This window comes from Carassius auratus, chromosome 7 (assembly GCF_003368295.1).
Source record: "Carassius auratus strain Wakin chromosome 7, ASM336829v1, whole genome shotgun sequence".
Taxonomy (NCBI): Eukaryota; Metazoa; Chordata; class Actinopteri; order Cypriniformes; family Cyprinidae; genus Carassius; species Carassius auratus.
In genome coordinates, this window is record NC_039249.1 from 6,418,000 (window position 1) to 6,437,435 (window position 19,436).

General features: G+C 34.2%; 1 protein-coding gene across 4 annotated transcripts in view; it reads left to right on the forward strand.

Moving 5' to 3' along the window:
• The window catches only part of arnt2 (aryl-hydrocarbon receptor nuclear translocator 2), a 79,425-nt gene that overhangs the window by 42,020 nt on the left and 17,969 nt on the right, over positions 1–19,436 (forward strand). For all 4 annotated transcript variants that reach the window (XM_026266905.1, XM_026266907.1, XM_026266906.1 and 1 more), the window contains one exon: positions 6,747–6,898. In XM_026266905.1, the coding sequence (XP_026122690.1) occupies positions 6,747–6,898 (152 nt within the window). The remainder of the gene's footprint in view (positions 1–6,746; positions 6,899–19,436) is intronic.

The following is a 19,436-nucleotide window of genomic DNA, read 5'->3' on the forward strand; positions in this document are numbered from 1 at the left end:
TATTTAGTTTTAATTTAAATTGTTTCAGTTTTCAAATGTAGTCATTTTATTACTTAAATTTAAACAAATTAGAAACGTTAAAACAAAGTTTTTCATCTGATATATTTAATTTCTTCATTATTCCAATTAATGATAATTGTAGTTTATTATCTTTCTGGTTTTTTTTCTATTTTTATATGCTATTTATGTACTATTGTAGTGTTTCTTAGTGGTTTTAATATTTCATAATTAGATTTTATATGTTCTGTTTCCATTTTTTCAATTTAGCCTTAATTTTTGTTTCAGTTCTAGTAATTAAAACTATTTCAATTTTAAACAAAATATAAATGTTGCCTTGGTAACTAAATAGTTCAAACTGACAGGAATATTTTTTTTAATGTTTATATATATATATATATATATATATTTTTTTTTTTTTTTTTATTCATCTTTATTTCAGTGAGTGAAAATGAATTTGAAAAGTTTTATTTTTCGCTTCACCTCTGTTCTTGCTCTTTACCTCATCCTGTCTCCTTATCTTTGGTCTTTTACAAAAACTCTCTGTTTTTCTTTTATCCTGCTCTTTATTCCACCAGCTTTTGTTCTCTTTTTTTTGGCCCCTTTTTCTTTGTCTTCAACTTCCCGTCTTGGGGTTTACAGCTACTATCAGTATTCTCTTCACACGCGTGTGTGCCAACCGTGTGTGTGTGTGTTGGTATTCCACCCCATGGGATGATATTGTGGGCACTTGAAGGGTGTGCGCAGTGTTTTTACTCCCTAGATGATCGTGCCCTCTATATTACGTGCTTTGCTTCTTAAAAGCCCCTCAAATCCTCCGCCTCGCTTCTCCCGGAAGGCCAAGGTTGAGTGGTCAGGTACGCCACGAAGAGATTTGTCAAAGTACTTTCGCCTCTTTCTCTGCGTAGGTCTGTTGACGGCTGATAAAGACCCCTTTGGCTGACATCCAGAAAAGCCTTCAGATAACTGGACGTCTTCGAAACTCGAGACCACACACACACACGTGGCGGCGTCCGCAACACACACCTGTTTCTGAGCCTTATCTGCGTCTTATCTTGTACTTTTGAAGCCAAGTGGAACAAAAGCCGACAATTTATGCGTAGCGAGACGGTGAAAGCGTGTTATTCTTGGCCTGTAGTTTCGATACTGAGTTGTCAGAGGCTAGAACAATGTACTTTCAAGGGGGTTGCTCGAAATCACTTGATGTTGTGGACTACTGGATTCTTACTTGACAGATTCTTTACTGCGTGAAGATGAAGAGACCATTTGTCATAAAAGAATGGAAAAAGAAAACCGTAGAGAGATATTAATCTCTCAAAGATCCTGCCCTGATTTCACAATCCAAAATTCTCTGGCTTCCCTAAAGTCAACTTAAAATTTAAATTGACTCTCTAATACATGTTCCTGCTTTTATAATCGAATCAAACCTAATTTTATAACTCGCTTTATCATTTAAAAGTCTTAATCCCTCTTATTTTTCAGTATCTCACCTTCAACCAAATTCCATTCACAATCCAATCAAATCTAAATGCATAAATCACAGCCAGGGATGCACAATACTCTATATCAGTGGTCATGTGACTTGTAACTTCTTTAAAATAGGTGTATTTAAGCCAATAAATTATAGGACTACATTAAATTCTAGTTGCCCTGCTGGTTTTAAAACACAAGTGAAATAAAATGTTTATTCATTAAATAGCCAGTAAGATGAAAATTCTAAGCTTCCTATCACTGTTTATAAGTCCTGTACATTAGGTTTAAATCCATCCAAGGTTAAAAAACATTGTCATTTTGTCAAAATATAATTTTAAAATTACCTCAATTCTCATAGATGCCCAAACGGTTCGCGCGAAGCTGTTCAAAAGATTCAGTTTCCTTAAACCCCACCTTTCGGTAGCATACTGTGTTCTGATTGGTCAACTAACATAGTCAGTTTTATTGGTTGTTCCGCACACAACTGCATGGCAAACAATGCGTTAGCATCTTTTTGGGGTGAATTATGTCTTATTCCTCTCATCGCGAAGCAAACAGTAAAATAAAAAACTTGAACAGTCTCGCTGCTTTTTCTTCTGTGTGTGTGTATTCAAGCCGCGCGCTTCAGTTTGAATCTGAATAGCGCGTTCAGCGCGGGGGCGTTGTTTTCATATGGATAACTTTATCACAGAATGTCTGTTAGCAGCACTTGTTACACTTCATTTTAATGACGTGTTTGTACATGACGATCAGCGCAGACAGGCTGCAGACAAAACACATACTGATAAGAAGCTTGGTAGAAAACAAACACATAACTTAATAATCATACTTCGTGTTATGATTTGGAGATGCTCGTTGTTCTAAATAAAGTTGGAAATGAACCATCCTTTATGGCCAAACGCTTTGAAAATCCTGCCTTGTACTCACTGAGATTAGAAAAGCAGTCATCAGTGAAATGTTGTGAACAGAACAAAAGGGATTTGTTGTACTGCTCTGGTATTGTGGTAAAAATGAATTTTAGCCATTGGTTCTTCTGATCTTCATTCTTTGGCAGTGAAAATAAAACAAACTTGCCTTTACAATTAAAAATACACCGTCTCCTCGACATGATGCTATCACACCAACCAGAGCGTCTGTGTGGGGGGGTGGGGCAGGTCAGAGCTCTCAAGACGGTAGGCGGAGATTATTATGCAAAGTGCTCCTAGTGACGTACATAGAGATGGGCAAAAGATTTAAAAATCTATAACGACTCGTTTCAGCGATTCAGAGTCGACTCCTTACTTTAGAAGCCAATAACTTTATAAATCGTGTACGTTTTGGTTGAATTACTTTGCACATTGTTTACACTGATGGACAACAACATCATACACTGTAATACAGGTCATTTTTGATTTCCCATCTGTGTGGCTCTTTAAGATTTTTTTTCTCGTTTTTATACACATGCATGCATAATTTCCTCATTGTTCTCAGTTTCTTATTACAAAGCAGCAAAAAAATCCCTTGATTGACTCAGTTTGCAGCTCATTTCAGATCAAAGCAGTGTGAAGTAATTCTGATGAAAGGTGCATTGAAGCCTGGATGTGAGTCATGAGACTTCAGGGTTGGTTTGAGAAACCGTGAACTCTGGGATCTGTTTAAGAAGTTAAAATGTTTGTCTGTTTCCCTCCTGAGATCAGTGGTGGACAGTAACGGAGTAGCTTTACTTCGTTACTGTACTTAAGTACATTTTTCAAGTATCTGTACTTTACTTGAGTAATTTTATTTTTAGTAACTTTTACTTTTACTTCACTACATTCCGAAGCATAAAATCGTACTTTTTACTTCACTACATTTCATAAAACATATCGTTACTCCCTATAATATATCACGTGCTCCGAGACGCAGAAGCGGTGTCTGATTCATCATGAATGAACTGAGTCTTTTCAAAATAAACCTTTAAATCGGATCGCGAATCGCACCAGGAATTAGGAATTAGAATGATCCGATTGCAGCTGTTCTGGAGTCGACCACTCACTGATTCAAATGAACCGTTTAGTGCAAGTCTCCAGAAGTAAGAACCGGGAGATCTTGTGAGCGCGCGTGCGTCTGATGTTGCTAAAAGTAAGTTATTAATGTCGAAATATTGGATTAATTATTGTAACTGAAAATCATATTTAGTTAAACATTTTCAGTTGTTTGGGAACTAAATCCGTTGTAAAGAATGATGTATTTAAGCCCACTGAAATGCTCGAGTGCAGACACATCAATTTAAGGTAAAAAAAAAAAACCTTTAAATAACACAGATTAAATACAGTAACTCATGCACGTTCAAATTCCCCGCTGCCATAATGTTAAAAGTTTTATTAAAATGTCCTATGTGACGTCTGTTTTTATATTGTTTATCAACAGTAACGTTATACATATGTATATTGTTTGGATTAACTAGACGAGTAGACAGACATGAATGTTTATTCATAACCGTACTGAAAATAAGTAAATATTGTTAGCTGATGCTAACTGTCTAGCTAACAAGCTTGTTGGTGCTAAGTTGAGGTAATTTTTATAAATAATGTCCAAATATTTTTATTCAACCACCTATATATATATAGAGAGAGAGAGAGAGAGAGAGAGATTACATCTGGTTAGAAAAGAAAGGATGTGATGTTCAGAACATGGTAACTACAGTAATTATTTAAGTGGGAAGAGATGCACCCTGTTTGGCCAGGGTAGTTTTTAAACCATAGACAAGGTTTGAGAAGGAAAAAATCATTATGAAAATATAATTATATTTTCCTTAATGTTCTTCCTAACTTCAGGCCTTATTATCATGTCATATATAAAGTTACAGTACAGACCAAAAGTTTGGACACACTTTCTCATTCAAAGAGTTTTCTTTATTTTTATGACTAAGAAAATTGTAGATTCACACTGAAGGCATCAAAACTATGAATTAACACATGTGGAATTATATATGGAATTATATTAATAACAAAAAAGCTTGAAACAACTGAAAATATGTCATATTCTAGGTTCTTCAAAGTAGCCACCTTTTGCTTTGATTACTGCTTTGCACACTCTTGGCATTCTCTTGATGAGCTTCAAGAGGTAGTCACCTGAAATGGTCTTCAACAGTCTTGAAGGAGTTCCCCGAGAGATGCTTAGCACTTGTTGGCCCTTTTGCCTTCTGTCTGCGGTCCAGCTCACCCCTAAACCATCTGGATTGGGTTCAGGTCCGGTGACTGTGGAGGAGAGGTCATCATCACTCTCCTTCTTGGTCAAATAGCCCTTGATGCCTTCAGTGTGACTCTACAATCTTCATAGTCATGAAAATTAAGAAAACTCTTTCAATGAGGAGGTGTGTCCAAACTTTTGGTCTGTACTGTAACTTTGATGTTCTGTAAAACAAACTTTAAATTACTTTGTTCTTATTGGTGAAAAACAGATGGTCATCTCTGTTTTCTCTCAGGTACATCACAGTGTAAGCTTCACAGTAAACATCACTCTCATCAGCGTAGTCCATATCAACAACAAAAATATATCTTGACTCCATATAGTGGTTATTTTGGAAAAAATCCCAGGTATTTTGAGCAGTAGGATTATAAAAAAAAAATATGTGCTAATATAACATTAAATTAAGTAGCCTATATAAAATTGCAAACATCTATCTTTCAGTACTTTTTTACTTAAGTACATAAAAAATTGAGTACTTTTGTACTTTCACTTGAGTAAGATTGAAAAAGGAGTACTTTTACTTTTACTGGAGTAATATTTTACTATACGTATCTGTACTTTTACTCAAGTACTTGATTTGTGTACTTCGTCCACCACTGCCTGAGATCTTAGGGTCCTTTCTCAAGCCGGAAAGGAAAGTGGCCTCTTGTCTCCAAGAATAATATCCCATATCCTCTCCCCTCTTTTTTCCCTCTCTTTTTTCCCTCTCTTCTTCTAACTCACTGTATTTCTATTACTCACTTGAAGTGTGGCTATTTGTGCTGTTTGTTTAATAGAGCCATTTTTGTCAGATACTTTTTAAGTTTTTTTTTTTAACTCTGAAGATATTTCTCGACGCCTTTCATGCTCTGTTGAGTGGAAAGTTGTTTTGTCTGAACACTGCTTTCTTATTTAAAGCAATCTCTGTATTTGGATGGGCAAACACTGCTTTAAGTGACAATAGAGGTGACTGTGTGGAGAGCATGTTAATGGGGTTCAGTTCGGCCAGAGCTCAAAGTGAGCCAGTCTTGTCACAAAAGCATGAACACTAATTGAGATCTTGTTCCTCTTACAATATATATAAAGCAAAACTTTGATAGTCATTGATAGTGTCTGTAGTGCTTTTAATTTGATTGTTTTCTGAATTGAATCACTCATGTCAATAGCATCAATGAGGGACACATTATCATTCTTGCATAAAGCATGTGATATTCCTCATGTTCCTAATTTCTAAAGCCAATTTGTTTTCACATTTGGTGCTTGATGAGCATTAATTTTGGATCCTAGTGGGGGACTTTGATAATAGGTTTTGTATTTGCTGTAGGAAACGATTGGTCATATTTTGCTTATTCTTTCACTGATTACAGTCATCGTTCACTCATTAAGATAAAGACCCCAGTAGGGTTGCACCAGCCATTTGTATGCTCTTACTTAAATAATAAAGTCCACATTAGAGGCTTAATAAATACAAGCTAGTTTATAACTAATGCTGTACTTAATTAGTTAGCACCATTAGTAATCTAAAAGTTCTTAAGTTCTCCACAAGGTAACATGGAAGTGCATAAAAAAAAAGGAAGTTCTAACTTCGTTTGCCTTAGGGTAAAAAAAAATAAATAATAATAATATGAAATGAAAAATGATAGTTATAAAATACCCATGACATTATTTCATTGTTATTATTATTGTTATTCAAAAGCATTAAAAAGGGAGCCGTAAATAAATGCATAAAGTGATTCATTCATTTATTTATTAATATGCACACTCTGTTTGTGTTGAAGTTACTATCAAGTCATTTATTCACACAATGTTATCTCTCATAAAAAGTTTAACCTTCATGATCTAAATGAGCTTATTGTTGCAATACAATACACCTACTGTGACAAAAGCTTCTGTACATATATAGTTTATACATAGAGATACATTTCAAGTTAATAATGCAATGCAAACATATTAGTAGTGAAAGTTGTGACTTAACATCATAGCTAGGTTATGCTGTTAGTTGTTGGTGCAACTAGACTTCTGTTTTGTTTGTATTTGCTGGTTCTTAGAGATTTAAATGTGAACTTGTGTTCTTCTGTTGTGTTTAGGTGGTCAAGCTGAAAGGGCAGGTTCTCTCGGTTATGTACCGCTTCCGGATGAAGAACCGTGAGTGGATGCTCATCAGAACCAGCAGCTTCACCTTCCAGAACCCTTATTCAGACGAGATCGAGTACATCATCTGCACCAACACCAATGTCAAGTATGTCCAACCTTCTCATATCATCTCTTTAAAGGCTGTTGACATAGACTTTGTTGTGAATGCAAATATAATGCTGGATGCTGTTGCACCAAAATTAATTTTCAGTATCGGCCAAAACAGTTTTGGTGGGCTGAAATCATTGACACTAGCAGTAGTTTAAAATTATCATTTCTCAAATGATGAGTTTTGAGTGTGCCTATGTCTATTCTCTGCACACATTAAGATAAACTAAGAGAAACATGTCAGATGTGTTGAAGCAAGTGCTAAATTAACAGTATTGATTTCTTGTTTTTAAAAAAGATGTCAATAAAAAGCTTGTAAAAAATATTTTACCAAAATCACATAAACCTACAGAAACTCAGTATTGAGCTAGACAAAAAATAACTCCATAGAAGATCTTTTTGTTAAGGACGTGAATTATATTGCATAACATTTTTCCTTAAAATTGGTTGTCCTTATTTAATTTTACATTTGAATTAATCTGTCATGATTTATTTGTTTTATTTTATCATAGCCGCTTTTTAAATGTTTGTATTTCAAACTAATTAAACACAGGGCATTTATATAATTTTATATAAAACTCTTATAATTTTATATAATACTTTTAACTAAGTGTTGATTATTAAATAAATGTAATTACTTGATTATTATATTAACTTTAGTTTTGATTTTGGTGTCTTAGGTTTTTCAGGAAATATATATATATATATATATTAGTGCGTCACTAATGGCAAACTTCATAGCAGGATGCAAACAAGAGCTCTTCTTTAATGACTGATGGTTTTGGGTGGTTTCTGTAATTAGCACCAGTTTGCCACAACTATGTGACCTGCCTCGAGATGTTTGGGCCTCTGTGAGCCTGGCATCAGTATCATTTATTCTCCTTGTGAAGTATTTGCCTGTTCATCTGGTGTTGGCAGAAAGGGCTTGATTTATGCCCATACAGGTCTTGTGAACTTGTAGATGTGCATTTAAAGCAGGGTGTTTTTTTCTTTGCCCTCAGTTGCAACTTTGGGTGTATTTCTTTTGTCTTTCAGGGTGGAGTTGTCTAAAGCCCTATTTGGATGGGACTAGTTTTACAGGGGGTCGTTAGAGAAATCTGTGTTTCACAGATGTACTTGGTGATTTCAATCCCGTCCGAATCTGCCACATCTGAGTTTTTCTCACACAACCTCTGTTTTAATTCCAGAGCAAATTACCTACTGTTTTTCAGCAAACTCATTGATCCTCTGAGAAAATGATCCCGTCCAAATGTGAATGTCTATGATTGCCAGCGATATTATATTTCACAACGCATTTCCTCGTGTGTTTTGGCCAACGTGAATTACCGTAGATGGTCTTACCGTGCGCATGTTTGATATATTTGCTTCCCAGCAAAGAAATAATAATAATAATAATAATAATAATAAACAAATAAAAATAATAAAACCAAGATCCAGATTACCCAAACTGTTAATACTTGCTATTGTAATATCAGCATCAGGTAAGATTACTCGCCTTCATTTAGGCACTCCATTACATAATGTTTTAATTACAGATGTACTTTTATGAAAATTAAACATGGGTTTAGCCTACTACAAAAAAAAAGAAAAAAAAGAACAAGTTTAACTAAAGAAACCACACATTAACATGGTTTTGCAATACTAGCCATTTAGTATTTAGTATTTATTGTGTAATAATACTAATGGTAATCAAACCGAATGACTATATGCAATGCACATATACAGAGCGCGTGATTTCTGTGATGCCCAGATGCACAAAACAGACCCTCCCACCTCTAATGGTAATCAAACCGAATGACTATATGCAATGCACATATACAGAGCGCGTGATTTCTGTGACGCCCAGATGCACAAAACAGACCCTCCCACCTCTGTAATAAACATGGAGATGTTAGTCCCGTACAAATTGGTACATGAAAATCACAGATGTCAGGTGGTAAGAATGGAAACTCAAATGTAGTTTAGAAAACTAGCCCGTCCGAATAGGGCTTATGGATATGTACGGGGAGGTGAAAATAGTAAATGAGACCATTTTGACAGTACATATATAGTAACCCAATTCTAATCGGTCTGTGTACTTTTACAAAACCAATATAGCTGAATTATATAGGCAACTGTCACAAATGATATGATTAACTTAAATGCTTATAATGTCTTCAGATCTGATTGTACAACAAAAGGAGGGGAAGTTGCAATATATGTGAAGTCTAATCTGAATTGTTCCTGCATTCAGTCATTAAGCATTCAGTCATTCAGCAAAGTAAATGGCTTGGAATTGTTGGTGCTTAGACTATATTTGTTTTCTGGCTCTGACATTATTGTGGCTGGTTGTTATCACCCGCCTTCATCTTCTTCAAGTGAAGTATGTACTTTATTTGCAGAATTTCTTCATGATTGGACTAAATACATATGACTTGATTTTACATGGTGATTTGAATTGGGACCGGTTATCGTCATTTTCCGACTCATTTAAGGAGGTTTGTGAATCTTTCCATTTGGTACATCTGATCAGTTCAACATCTCTGCTTAATCAAAAGGATTTGAGCAAATCAACTTTATTGGACTTAATTTTAACTAACGCTCCTCACAGGTATTCTGAATTGGGAGTTTTCTGAAATGATATTAGTGATCACTGTGCAGTTTTCTGTGTGAGAAGCTTTTTTACGTGATATTTATCTCAGTAATTTGGGGGTTGTTTCATGTATACCAGATGTTGATTTGGCCTGGGACTATTTCAGATTTCACCATCAGACTATTTCAACATTTTTATCCATCTGTGATAAACATACTCCAGTTAAACAATTTAAGAGTAAGGGGTAAAGATAATCCTTGGTTCAATGACACAGTTTTTACTTTTATAAAACAGAGAAATATTGCATGGGCCAATGCAAAGAAATCAAATAATTCTACTGATTGGATCTCTTATAGAGCATTATGAAACAACTGCACAAAATTAATTAAAAGTGCAAAGTGTGATTATTATTTATCTATGATAAATGGAATTCTTAATAATCCTGTAAATTTTTGGAAACTAGTCAAGTCTGCTTCAGTACCTACATTGATATCCAATTTCCTAGATCATTTAAACGTTAATCACACTGAAGTTAAGGGCAGAGAAGTTAATGCAGATATTTTTAATAATTATTTTACATCAATTGGCTCAACCTCCGAGTCTACGAACTCGGCTATTCATACTTCTACTGAAACTGTTGAGTTTGCTCAAAACTGCACTTCATATTCATTTAATTTTATGCCCATTAGTAGTGCACAAGTTCACAAAGCACCAAAGAATTTAGATACTATAAAGTCACCAGGAATTGATAAAATTGAGCCTTATTTCCTACAATTGGCAGCTGATCTTGTAGCAGAACCTAGCCACTATATTTAATTTAAGTGTCACCTCCAACGAAATACCAAAAATGTGGAAGTCAGCTATGATTATTCCATTACTAAAGGGGGAGTTCCAACAGACCCAAATAACTATAGCCCTATTTCTAAATTGGCAGTCTTAGCAAAAGTCTTTGAATCACTGATAAACAATCAATTAAAACATTTTTTGTCATCCAATAATATTCTTAAGGATAATCAGTCACGGTTTAGAATGGGACATGGCACCATTACTGCAGCTACATTAGTCTCAAATTATATAATAAACTCTCTAGATTTTAAAAAGTCCTGTGCTGCTTTATTTATTGACCTGTCTAAAACTTTTAATTCAGCAGATCACAAATTATAGGTCTCAGTGAAGCTGCTTTAAAATGGTTTGAAAACTGTCTTTCCGAACGCTCTCAATGTGTGTCTGTTGAAAATTATAACTCACCTTTTCTTCATGTATATACTGGAGTTCCTCAAGGATCTGTTTTAGCCCCTTTGTTATTTTCTATTTATATTAATGATTTAGGTCATGGAATAGACATGCAAATGATACAATTATTTATACGGCAATATCTTTTTTAAAACAAGCTTTACAGCAACTGCAGGATGCTTTTCTAATTATGTAGCGCTCATTGTTGCAGATAAAATTGGTTTTAAACTCAAATAAGACAAAGTATATGATTTTTAGGCGCAGTCACTAAAATCAAGGTTGATTTGACAATTACGACCTTGAATGGTTCACTTATAGAAAGAGTTAGTTCCTATAAAAACCTAGGTATTTGGATGGATGAAAGATGAGCTTTTAATATACATATTGATAAGTTGTTAAAAAAGCCTAGACCCTTATAAGGCTCGCAATTAGTAAAGAGTAAATTTGTATCAATAATTATTTAATGGCGATTATTTATATGTACATGAAGATAGTTCTTTACTTCGAAAATTAGATTCTGTTTATAATGCAGCATTATGTTTTGTCACTGGCGCAGAGTCAAAGGACGCATCATTGTATTTTATATGAATCTTTAGATTGGTTATCTTTACATCAAAGGAGAAAGTTACATATATACTTGTTTATCGTACAGGCTCTATTAGGTAAATTACCATCTTATATTTCTAGTTTGTAAACTTTTCATATAAATAGTCATTGCACTAGATCAAGTTCCTGTTTTCGGTTAATAGTTCCAAGGGTATTGTCTTATATTGTATATGGGTATTGTCAAACTTTGGAAAATGCGCTTTCTCCGTTTATGCTCCTTGGCCTTAGAATGAAGTGCAAAATTTAAGTAATCTTGACACACTTCCAACATTGAGTATTTTTTAAAGGTCTTTTGTATAATGTTCTAAAGGATACTTTGTCATTTTTGATACACTGAAACACTGTGATTCTATCTGTATTAAACTTTATGTGCTGCTGTCTTGACCAGGTCTCACTGTGATTTCCTGGCTAGCTTTCAAATTAGTTGTGAAATTTCCTCCACTTTGTGAAATGAATAAATAATGAATGAATGCATATATCCACACATAACAAAGGACCACCAATACATTAGAAAAAGTGGAAAAAGAGAGCATTTAACTGAAATTAAACCTCATAAGTGACTGATTTGGCAGAATTATTTGATTTAAATCATCTGAGAGACTCCTTTTTAGCTTTAAAATTAGCGTTTCTAAGCTAATAATGCAATATTATTGACTAAAGCTATTATTAATTATAATATTATTGTTGTTAATTATACATTTCAAATCCAGAATCAGTTTGAGGGGAAAAAAACCCTTTGTGAAAATAATATATAACTTAAAGTCATTTATCTGAACAGTGGCACAAGCTGTGTAGCATTTAGCATAGCTTCCCAGTGATTAGCCGAGTCATGATGTAGCATGGAAAACTGCCAAATTTCAGGGTGATTTTTACATTAATAAATAAATTGATAGCATTGGTGTGGTTTAGTGACTTTTTTAGTGTAGTAGTGACTTTTTTGTAGTTACAATAGAACAATTATATAAACTGTGGTATAGTTAGCTTAAAACAGAGGGAGTCCAAGCTAGAGGGAGACCAAGCTAGTTGTGTTGATATATATATATATATATATATATATATATATATATATATATATATATATATATATATATATATATTAGGGCTGTCAAAAATAGCGCGTTAACGACGTTAATTAGTTGTTTGTCGTTAATTACGTCAATTTTTTTAACCCATTTCACGCATGCGCAGTGTGACAACTTATTTAGGTCAGGAAAGTCTCGTCGATCTCTGAATTCTCAAGATAGTAAAAAACAGCGGCGAGCGCTGCGACGAAAACACAGAAGAAGCTTAAGGTTTTACCCCAGTTACTCTCAAATACATTCATGCTAAGCTCGATAAACAGAGACGACTTTGGTAGTTGATACGCTGGAGCTTCTTCCTGTTATAGCGTCCTGTGTTTCACACTGCGCATGCGCAGAACGCCTACATGCAATGCAGCGAAAATTACAGCTGTTTGAAAAAGCATTTGCATTTTTACTTGGATTTACTGGCACTTGAAGCCTTCAGAACGTGAAAATATCGATCCTAAAGTATTGTGGCAGAGCAAATGAACACCTCCTAAAAACAAGAGTGCCCAGAGTGCAGAGGGCGCATGTTTGTGTTTCTGAGTTCATTCTTTCGAGTTTCTCTATGCATAATTTCATAGATATGTGGCTATATTTAACCACTGGTTCACCTAAAACCCTTACACTATCTGTAGTTAAATGGCATGGTTTGATATAGTCCTCAGGTAAATTTGATTAAGTAAATGTTAAACTTTTGAAATTCAGAAAAAAAAGAACCACATATTGATGAATCAATACATGAAAATTATGTATCTGTGTCCTGTTATTTATCTTTTGGTACGCATTTCAGAAAAAAAAAATGGTTCGGATTCAGGTGTAATTGCAAATAGTGATTAATCATGATTAATCCACTGAAAATTCTGATTAATTTGATTAAAAATTTTAATCATTTGACAGCCCTAATATATATATATATTAATGTTTAAAGGATAGATAAAATGCTGTTTGTCTAAATTGGAGTTAAAGGACTTTTAGCTTGGTTTCGAACAATGGTTTTGAAGTAGCTTCCACAACACTGCTAATGAATGCTAATAAAATCGGGTCTGTTACAAAACGGACATTCCCCTCATCCACAGTCAATAAACTTTCTCATCATACCATAATTTCCTCACCAGTAATTCTCTTCACACAATGAAAAACAAGGGAGTCTTTGCACATTGTAATGTTTGAGCTCTCATTATGTTCACTGCGTGTTTGTTTTGTGTGTGGAATAAGTGTTCATATATTGCTCTATATTTCCACGCTACTGAACACGGAGAAAACGATTATGTTGCCCACGAGAAAACTTGCTTTTAGGTTGTGTATATTATAAAAATGTTTGTGAGATCAGGGTGCTGAAATTAACTCTGGGAATTGAGTGTCTGAAGTATTTTGATGTCTTTTTTATTTATGAGGATTTATGTCACTTGTTCCCTTCAATTTGTGATGCCATGAGATATAAAGTATTGTTCAAAACTTTGAGTTGAGCTGATAGACAATACAATTGTCAGTGGCTGACAGATATCACAATTATGAGCCAGCTTCGTCATATTGCTGGTTTATTATGCTGTATATAAATTGCAGGCATCTGGGAGTTGATATTAATATGCGGAGCATTAAAATTGCTTTTGAATATGAGCTCGCTTTTTACTTGGACTATCGAGATTCGCGATCACACATAATCTGTGTATATTACTGAGGGGAAGTACTTGCCACACATTTTACAAGATTACGTATTTGTCAGTGATGCTCAGGATCTGCAAATCATTTGCTGTCATCTTAACAGTCACCCGTCCTTAATCTGTTTATGTGGTTAGTGAAATTTTATGTACCATTATGTAACCGGCTACAGTGATTCTCACTGATAATAATAAGAAATACTTCAAATAAGCATTTTAGATCATGCGACACTGAGGACTGGAGTCAAAAATCACATATTTTAAAAATTACAGCCAAAAATTACATATTTAAATAGTTTATCATAGGTCATTATATTCCACATGTTTTTTGTTTTTTTTACTGTATCAAATAGATCCATCCTTAGTTAGCATCAGAGATTCAATTCAAAAAGTCTTAGAGACAGCAAACAAAATTTATATATATGAAGCCAATTTTAAGGTTTTAGACTACTGCAAACCACACCTGTTTTCATTCAAGGCACTTTTGGGCATCTGAGTCTAACAATGTCTGACTTTGGAATAAGGTGTGTGTGGATGCAACACTGAGTTGTGTGTGTGTGTGTGTGTGTGCCTGTAAACACCTGAGTGATTGTGTGTGTGTGTGTTGTACTTTTGGGAGCGTGTGAATATATGGGAGACATTCATCACACTTGGCATCATCTATCCCAGACTCCCCAGCCCATGGCACGTGGAAGAATGCCAGAACAAGCCGCCCTGGGGGCATTTTCTCTGAGGAAGCTAGAAAGGCAGAGCCTTCTTAAAAGGAAAATTGGTAGAGGAAATTATTTGTTTCACAAAAATAAACCAAAAAAAAAAAAAAAGCACAAAATAATAGAAAAATAAGAGATTAAATGGTGGCATTAATCATCTTGAGAAAGCAATATCTGCAGATGAAGGTTCAGTTTTTATTGTAGTTAGTTTTGGGGATTTTAAGTGAATAATGTTATAAAAAATTACATTTGAAATAGACATTGTTCTCTTGACCTTTATTTTCATCAAAGAATCCTAAAAAGGCACATTTCCACAAAAATACGATGGAGTATTTTTTTGTTATTTTTGCATTAAATTGATCAAAAGACATTTATGTTACAAAAGTTTACTGTATATATATATTTTTGTTCATTATTTTAGTATATAAAGTTAAACAAAATTGAAATGACAAATGTTATTTTTATGTTTGAATTTGTTTGATTAAAAAGTAAAAAGTGTGTGTGTAAATGTGTGTATATATATATATATATATATATATATATATATATATATATATATATATATATATATATATTTATTTATTTATTTTTTTTTTATTTATTTATTTTTTTAAGGTTTTAATTAAATATAATAACACTAAACTGATACTGTGATTGGATAATGACAGATTGATTACAGATTGACAGATTGATTTACTTTTTGTGCATTGTATCATAAACAATGCAGAGAGAGAAACCAACCGCATAAGAATAACAAGCTTAATCAAAGCTAAATGTTCTGAAAACAACTCTTAATATCTATTAAATGTAAAATGATCCTATTTATGGGGTGGTTAGATATTTTTACTGGGGGGCAGAAATACTGATTAAGCAAATAAGTTTATGCAGTGCCAAAGCCAAGAAATCCCAGCGTGACGGATATCCAGAAAAATGGGCAGAAATAAACAAAGCTTTCTCACATTAGGTGTCGTTCTCTCCGTATTGACTTTGAGATTATGAGTAAATAAATAATAAGAGCAGCGGGCACCAGTGAGATGAATATTCATGCACAGCGGAGCCAAGGTGAGACGGCAGCTTTGGTGTGCCAGACTGGCAAACTGCCTGCAGAATAGACAGTGATGCTGCGGCTGAGAGAGCCATAAACACTCACCCCTCAGACAGAACGTGTTGTAGGGAAGCAGATAAGACGGAAACTGCACAAACAGAGCCAAAAGTCAGTGTTACTGACTGACATGCAGTGTGTTAAATGGAACTGATTAAGAAAATGGCAATTCAGACACTATTTACTTTCGCTTATGTTGTATTCTGTGTAAATCTTCATGCAGCCCTTCTTGCACAATGACCGTTTATAATTGTCTGTCAAGCTCCAAAAACACCATAAAAGTAGTTCATGTGCTCTATATTCAAGTTCTGACATCTAATTTAGGTTATTTATGGAGAATCCCTTGTGTGGCGGCTCTCAAATCTCATTCTTCATTCTATATATTTGAACATAGGTGAGAACTAATGATGTTTGCTGTTAATTATGTCAGTCTCAATTGCTGAAGTGCAATTGCACATGAGATTTTAGAGTTTCTGTGAAAGGGAAGATTATCACTAAATAGAATCAGTATTAAATACAGACATAATCTGGAAGTTCAGTATATTTCTGCAAAGTTACTATATTAGAACTGCATTTCGCTTTTGGTTTTCAGCAGTTTATTTGAATAATTATTCAAAAATATAAGACCGTGCATGCTTTGAAAGGTTTTAGTAAAAATAAACAGTACTGTTCAAAATTCTTTTTCTTTTTTTCTTTAAAGAATCTCTTCTACTCGGCCAAGGCTGCCATTTATTTAATCACAAACAAAAAAAGTACAGTAATATTACAATTTGAAATATTTGTTTTCTATTTTAATATATTTTAAGGATGTAATTTATTTCTTTGATATAAAGCTGAATTTTCAGCATCATTCCTCCAGTCTTCAGTGTCACATGATCCTTCAGAAATAATTCTAATATACTGATTTCTTATTATTAGCAGTATTGAAAACAATAAAAAAACACTATTACTGATGAATATAAAAGTTAAAAATAGCAGCATTTATTTGGAAAATCTTTCACAACATTATGAATGTTTAATGCCAATTTTTTATAAATTTAACGTCTCTGTGATTAAAAAAACAAAACAAACATGCACATTAATTTCTTTAAATGTTTTTACCAGTTAAGTTTTGAATGGTATTGCAAATAGCGCATATTACTACAGTACATTACAGAGTCTGAATGTTGAAATTATGCATCCATCTCAACAACAGGTTAAAAAAAAATAAAGATTTGTTTGTAGCTCTATTGTTTGGCCTTAAAATGCCCAGCCGTGTTTGTCTTGTAAGCCGTGTTGCTGAAGGGGACGGTGAATGCTGAATCACTGGGGTTCATCTGGGGTTTGGATCTCCAGTCTTTGTGTGCTTTAAGCGTAATTCCACACCACCATAAAAACTAGATATCCATCTGCAGACATCTCCATATAAAGGATGTACAGCTTTTAGATTCTCAAAGCAAACAGACAGATCATTAGCAATTCTGAAACAAAAGTTTTGATGTTTTGTTACAGGCGCCAGACAGACACACAAATCACATCGCCGTCAAAGCTGCTGGATGAGTGCTGCATGAATGCATGGCATTCAGAGGTGCTGCACTTAACTTGTATTAGCTTTTTTTGTGTGAGGTAACACTTGATACTGTATTATGAGTATTGATATTTTATTGCAAATGATATGCTTTTGCTGAGTAAAGGAGTGTACAGCCTAGAAAGACTAATGCACTTGAAATGGACTTGGATGGATTATCAATCATCCATCCATTTGTGCAATTTTTTTTATCTTTTATTTTTTTGTGCAATAAAGATAATTCTGTTTATTAAAATAAGATTTTGCCTGATTATCATCCATCCATCCATTTTTGCGTTTATTATTTTGTTTTGTTTTTAACTTTTCTTTTTTGTGCAATAAAAATAAGTGTTCCTGTGTATAGAAATTAAGATTTTTTTAATCCTAATTGTAATTCATCTTTTCTCCAAAACATTTATTGTATGTTTTATTTTATTTCATTCAATCTTTTTTTTATTTTCATTAAATTTTTTGGTAATTTCCTTTCATTTCGTCTCATTTTATTCAGTTTCTCTAGTAGAATACATTTCTCAGTGTTTGTTGGCATGACCCTAATTCAGGAACATTTCCCTGAAAACACACATTCGTGCTGGTCTCTGTTTCGGCAAAGATCCTGAGTTTCTGGAAATAATCAGTCAGCACATGCTGTTCTCTTGTCTCTCTTATTTTCTGTCTCAGCCTCTCCGCTTGTCTCCATTTATATCCGTCTCTCTCAGCACGCACGGTCCAGTTTTTCACCGCTCACTCCTCCTTTGTTACCATGACAACCGCGATCTGTCCCGTAGTTGCTCCGGGGATTTGGCTGGGTCTCGCTCTCACACTCGTGTCCTCTGAGACTCTTCCTATTCAGAAACATCACCGGTGACACATTACCTGCTCATGATTTCCCATGCTGAGATGAAAGCGTGTGGTGTTCTGTAATGGTTTTTCATATTTAGAGCCGTAGTGAGTTAATTGTGGAGGGAAGCAGGGGAGAGTTGGGGTTCCTGTGGAAACTTGGATTCTTGGATGTTTTTGCCCTTTTTGCATTTTTGTTTCAGATTTTCCCCTCCATTCCTTCTCCTCGAGAAGTTCAAGTGCAGTTCAGTGTTTTTGGTTTGATTCATCTCATTCCTCTGTTGCTCCAGGTGGCCTAGTGTGATCCCAGAATGTGTTTATGCATTTCAGACTGCTAATGTCTGCATCCGTGTGTGTTTTCATGGGCAGTTCCCTACCAGCTATTTATTTACTCGATTTTTTTCCCCATCCTTTTTGAGGTGATATACTTTCCTTTAGATAAGGAAAGCTTCCCTTATTTCATTTGCAGGTATGTATGAAGCTCAATGGCTCATCTTGTAGATAGTGAAACTGAACAAAGACATCTTTGCTTCTCAAAAGAGAATTTCCATTCAGCTCAAAAGCAGCCAGAGAATCAGTTTTTCCTTTCCCAAGTAGGCAGGATTTTAAGACATCGAAGATGCATTTTTGACCTCAGAAGGCTGTGTTATTATGCTGAGACACCAGTGCATGTCTGCTTTGTGGAGAGCACAACCCCATAATGCACTGCGACATGCTCACTGTCTTTTAGTCCTCCAAAGATGGCAAATGGAGTGCGAGAAATGTTGACTCGGGCTAATTTAAAATGAACTGCAGTATTTGTATGTGCTGTGTATTACTATTATTGTTGTTGTTGTTAATACCATTGCAATTGAATAATAATTGTTTATTTGTTTGTAATTATCATTATTAATTTAACTGTTATTAAATAATTTATTTATGCTATAATATAATAATATAGTTTTGCTATAACAGTAGTAATAAAAATAAAAATAATCAAGTATATATGAAGAGTTTGGTTCCAAAACACGAGTCTATTTTTATTAATATGTGATTATAATAAACTGATCCACATATGACATCTTATATACAGGACTAAACATAAATTCGTCATTCACCGCCAAAATGAATTCAACGGTTCATCTTATTAATGCTATAAATTAATTCCAGCAATAAAATAAAATGCAATCATGAACAACAATATCACATTAGACCACAGAAATTACTAA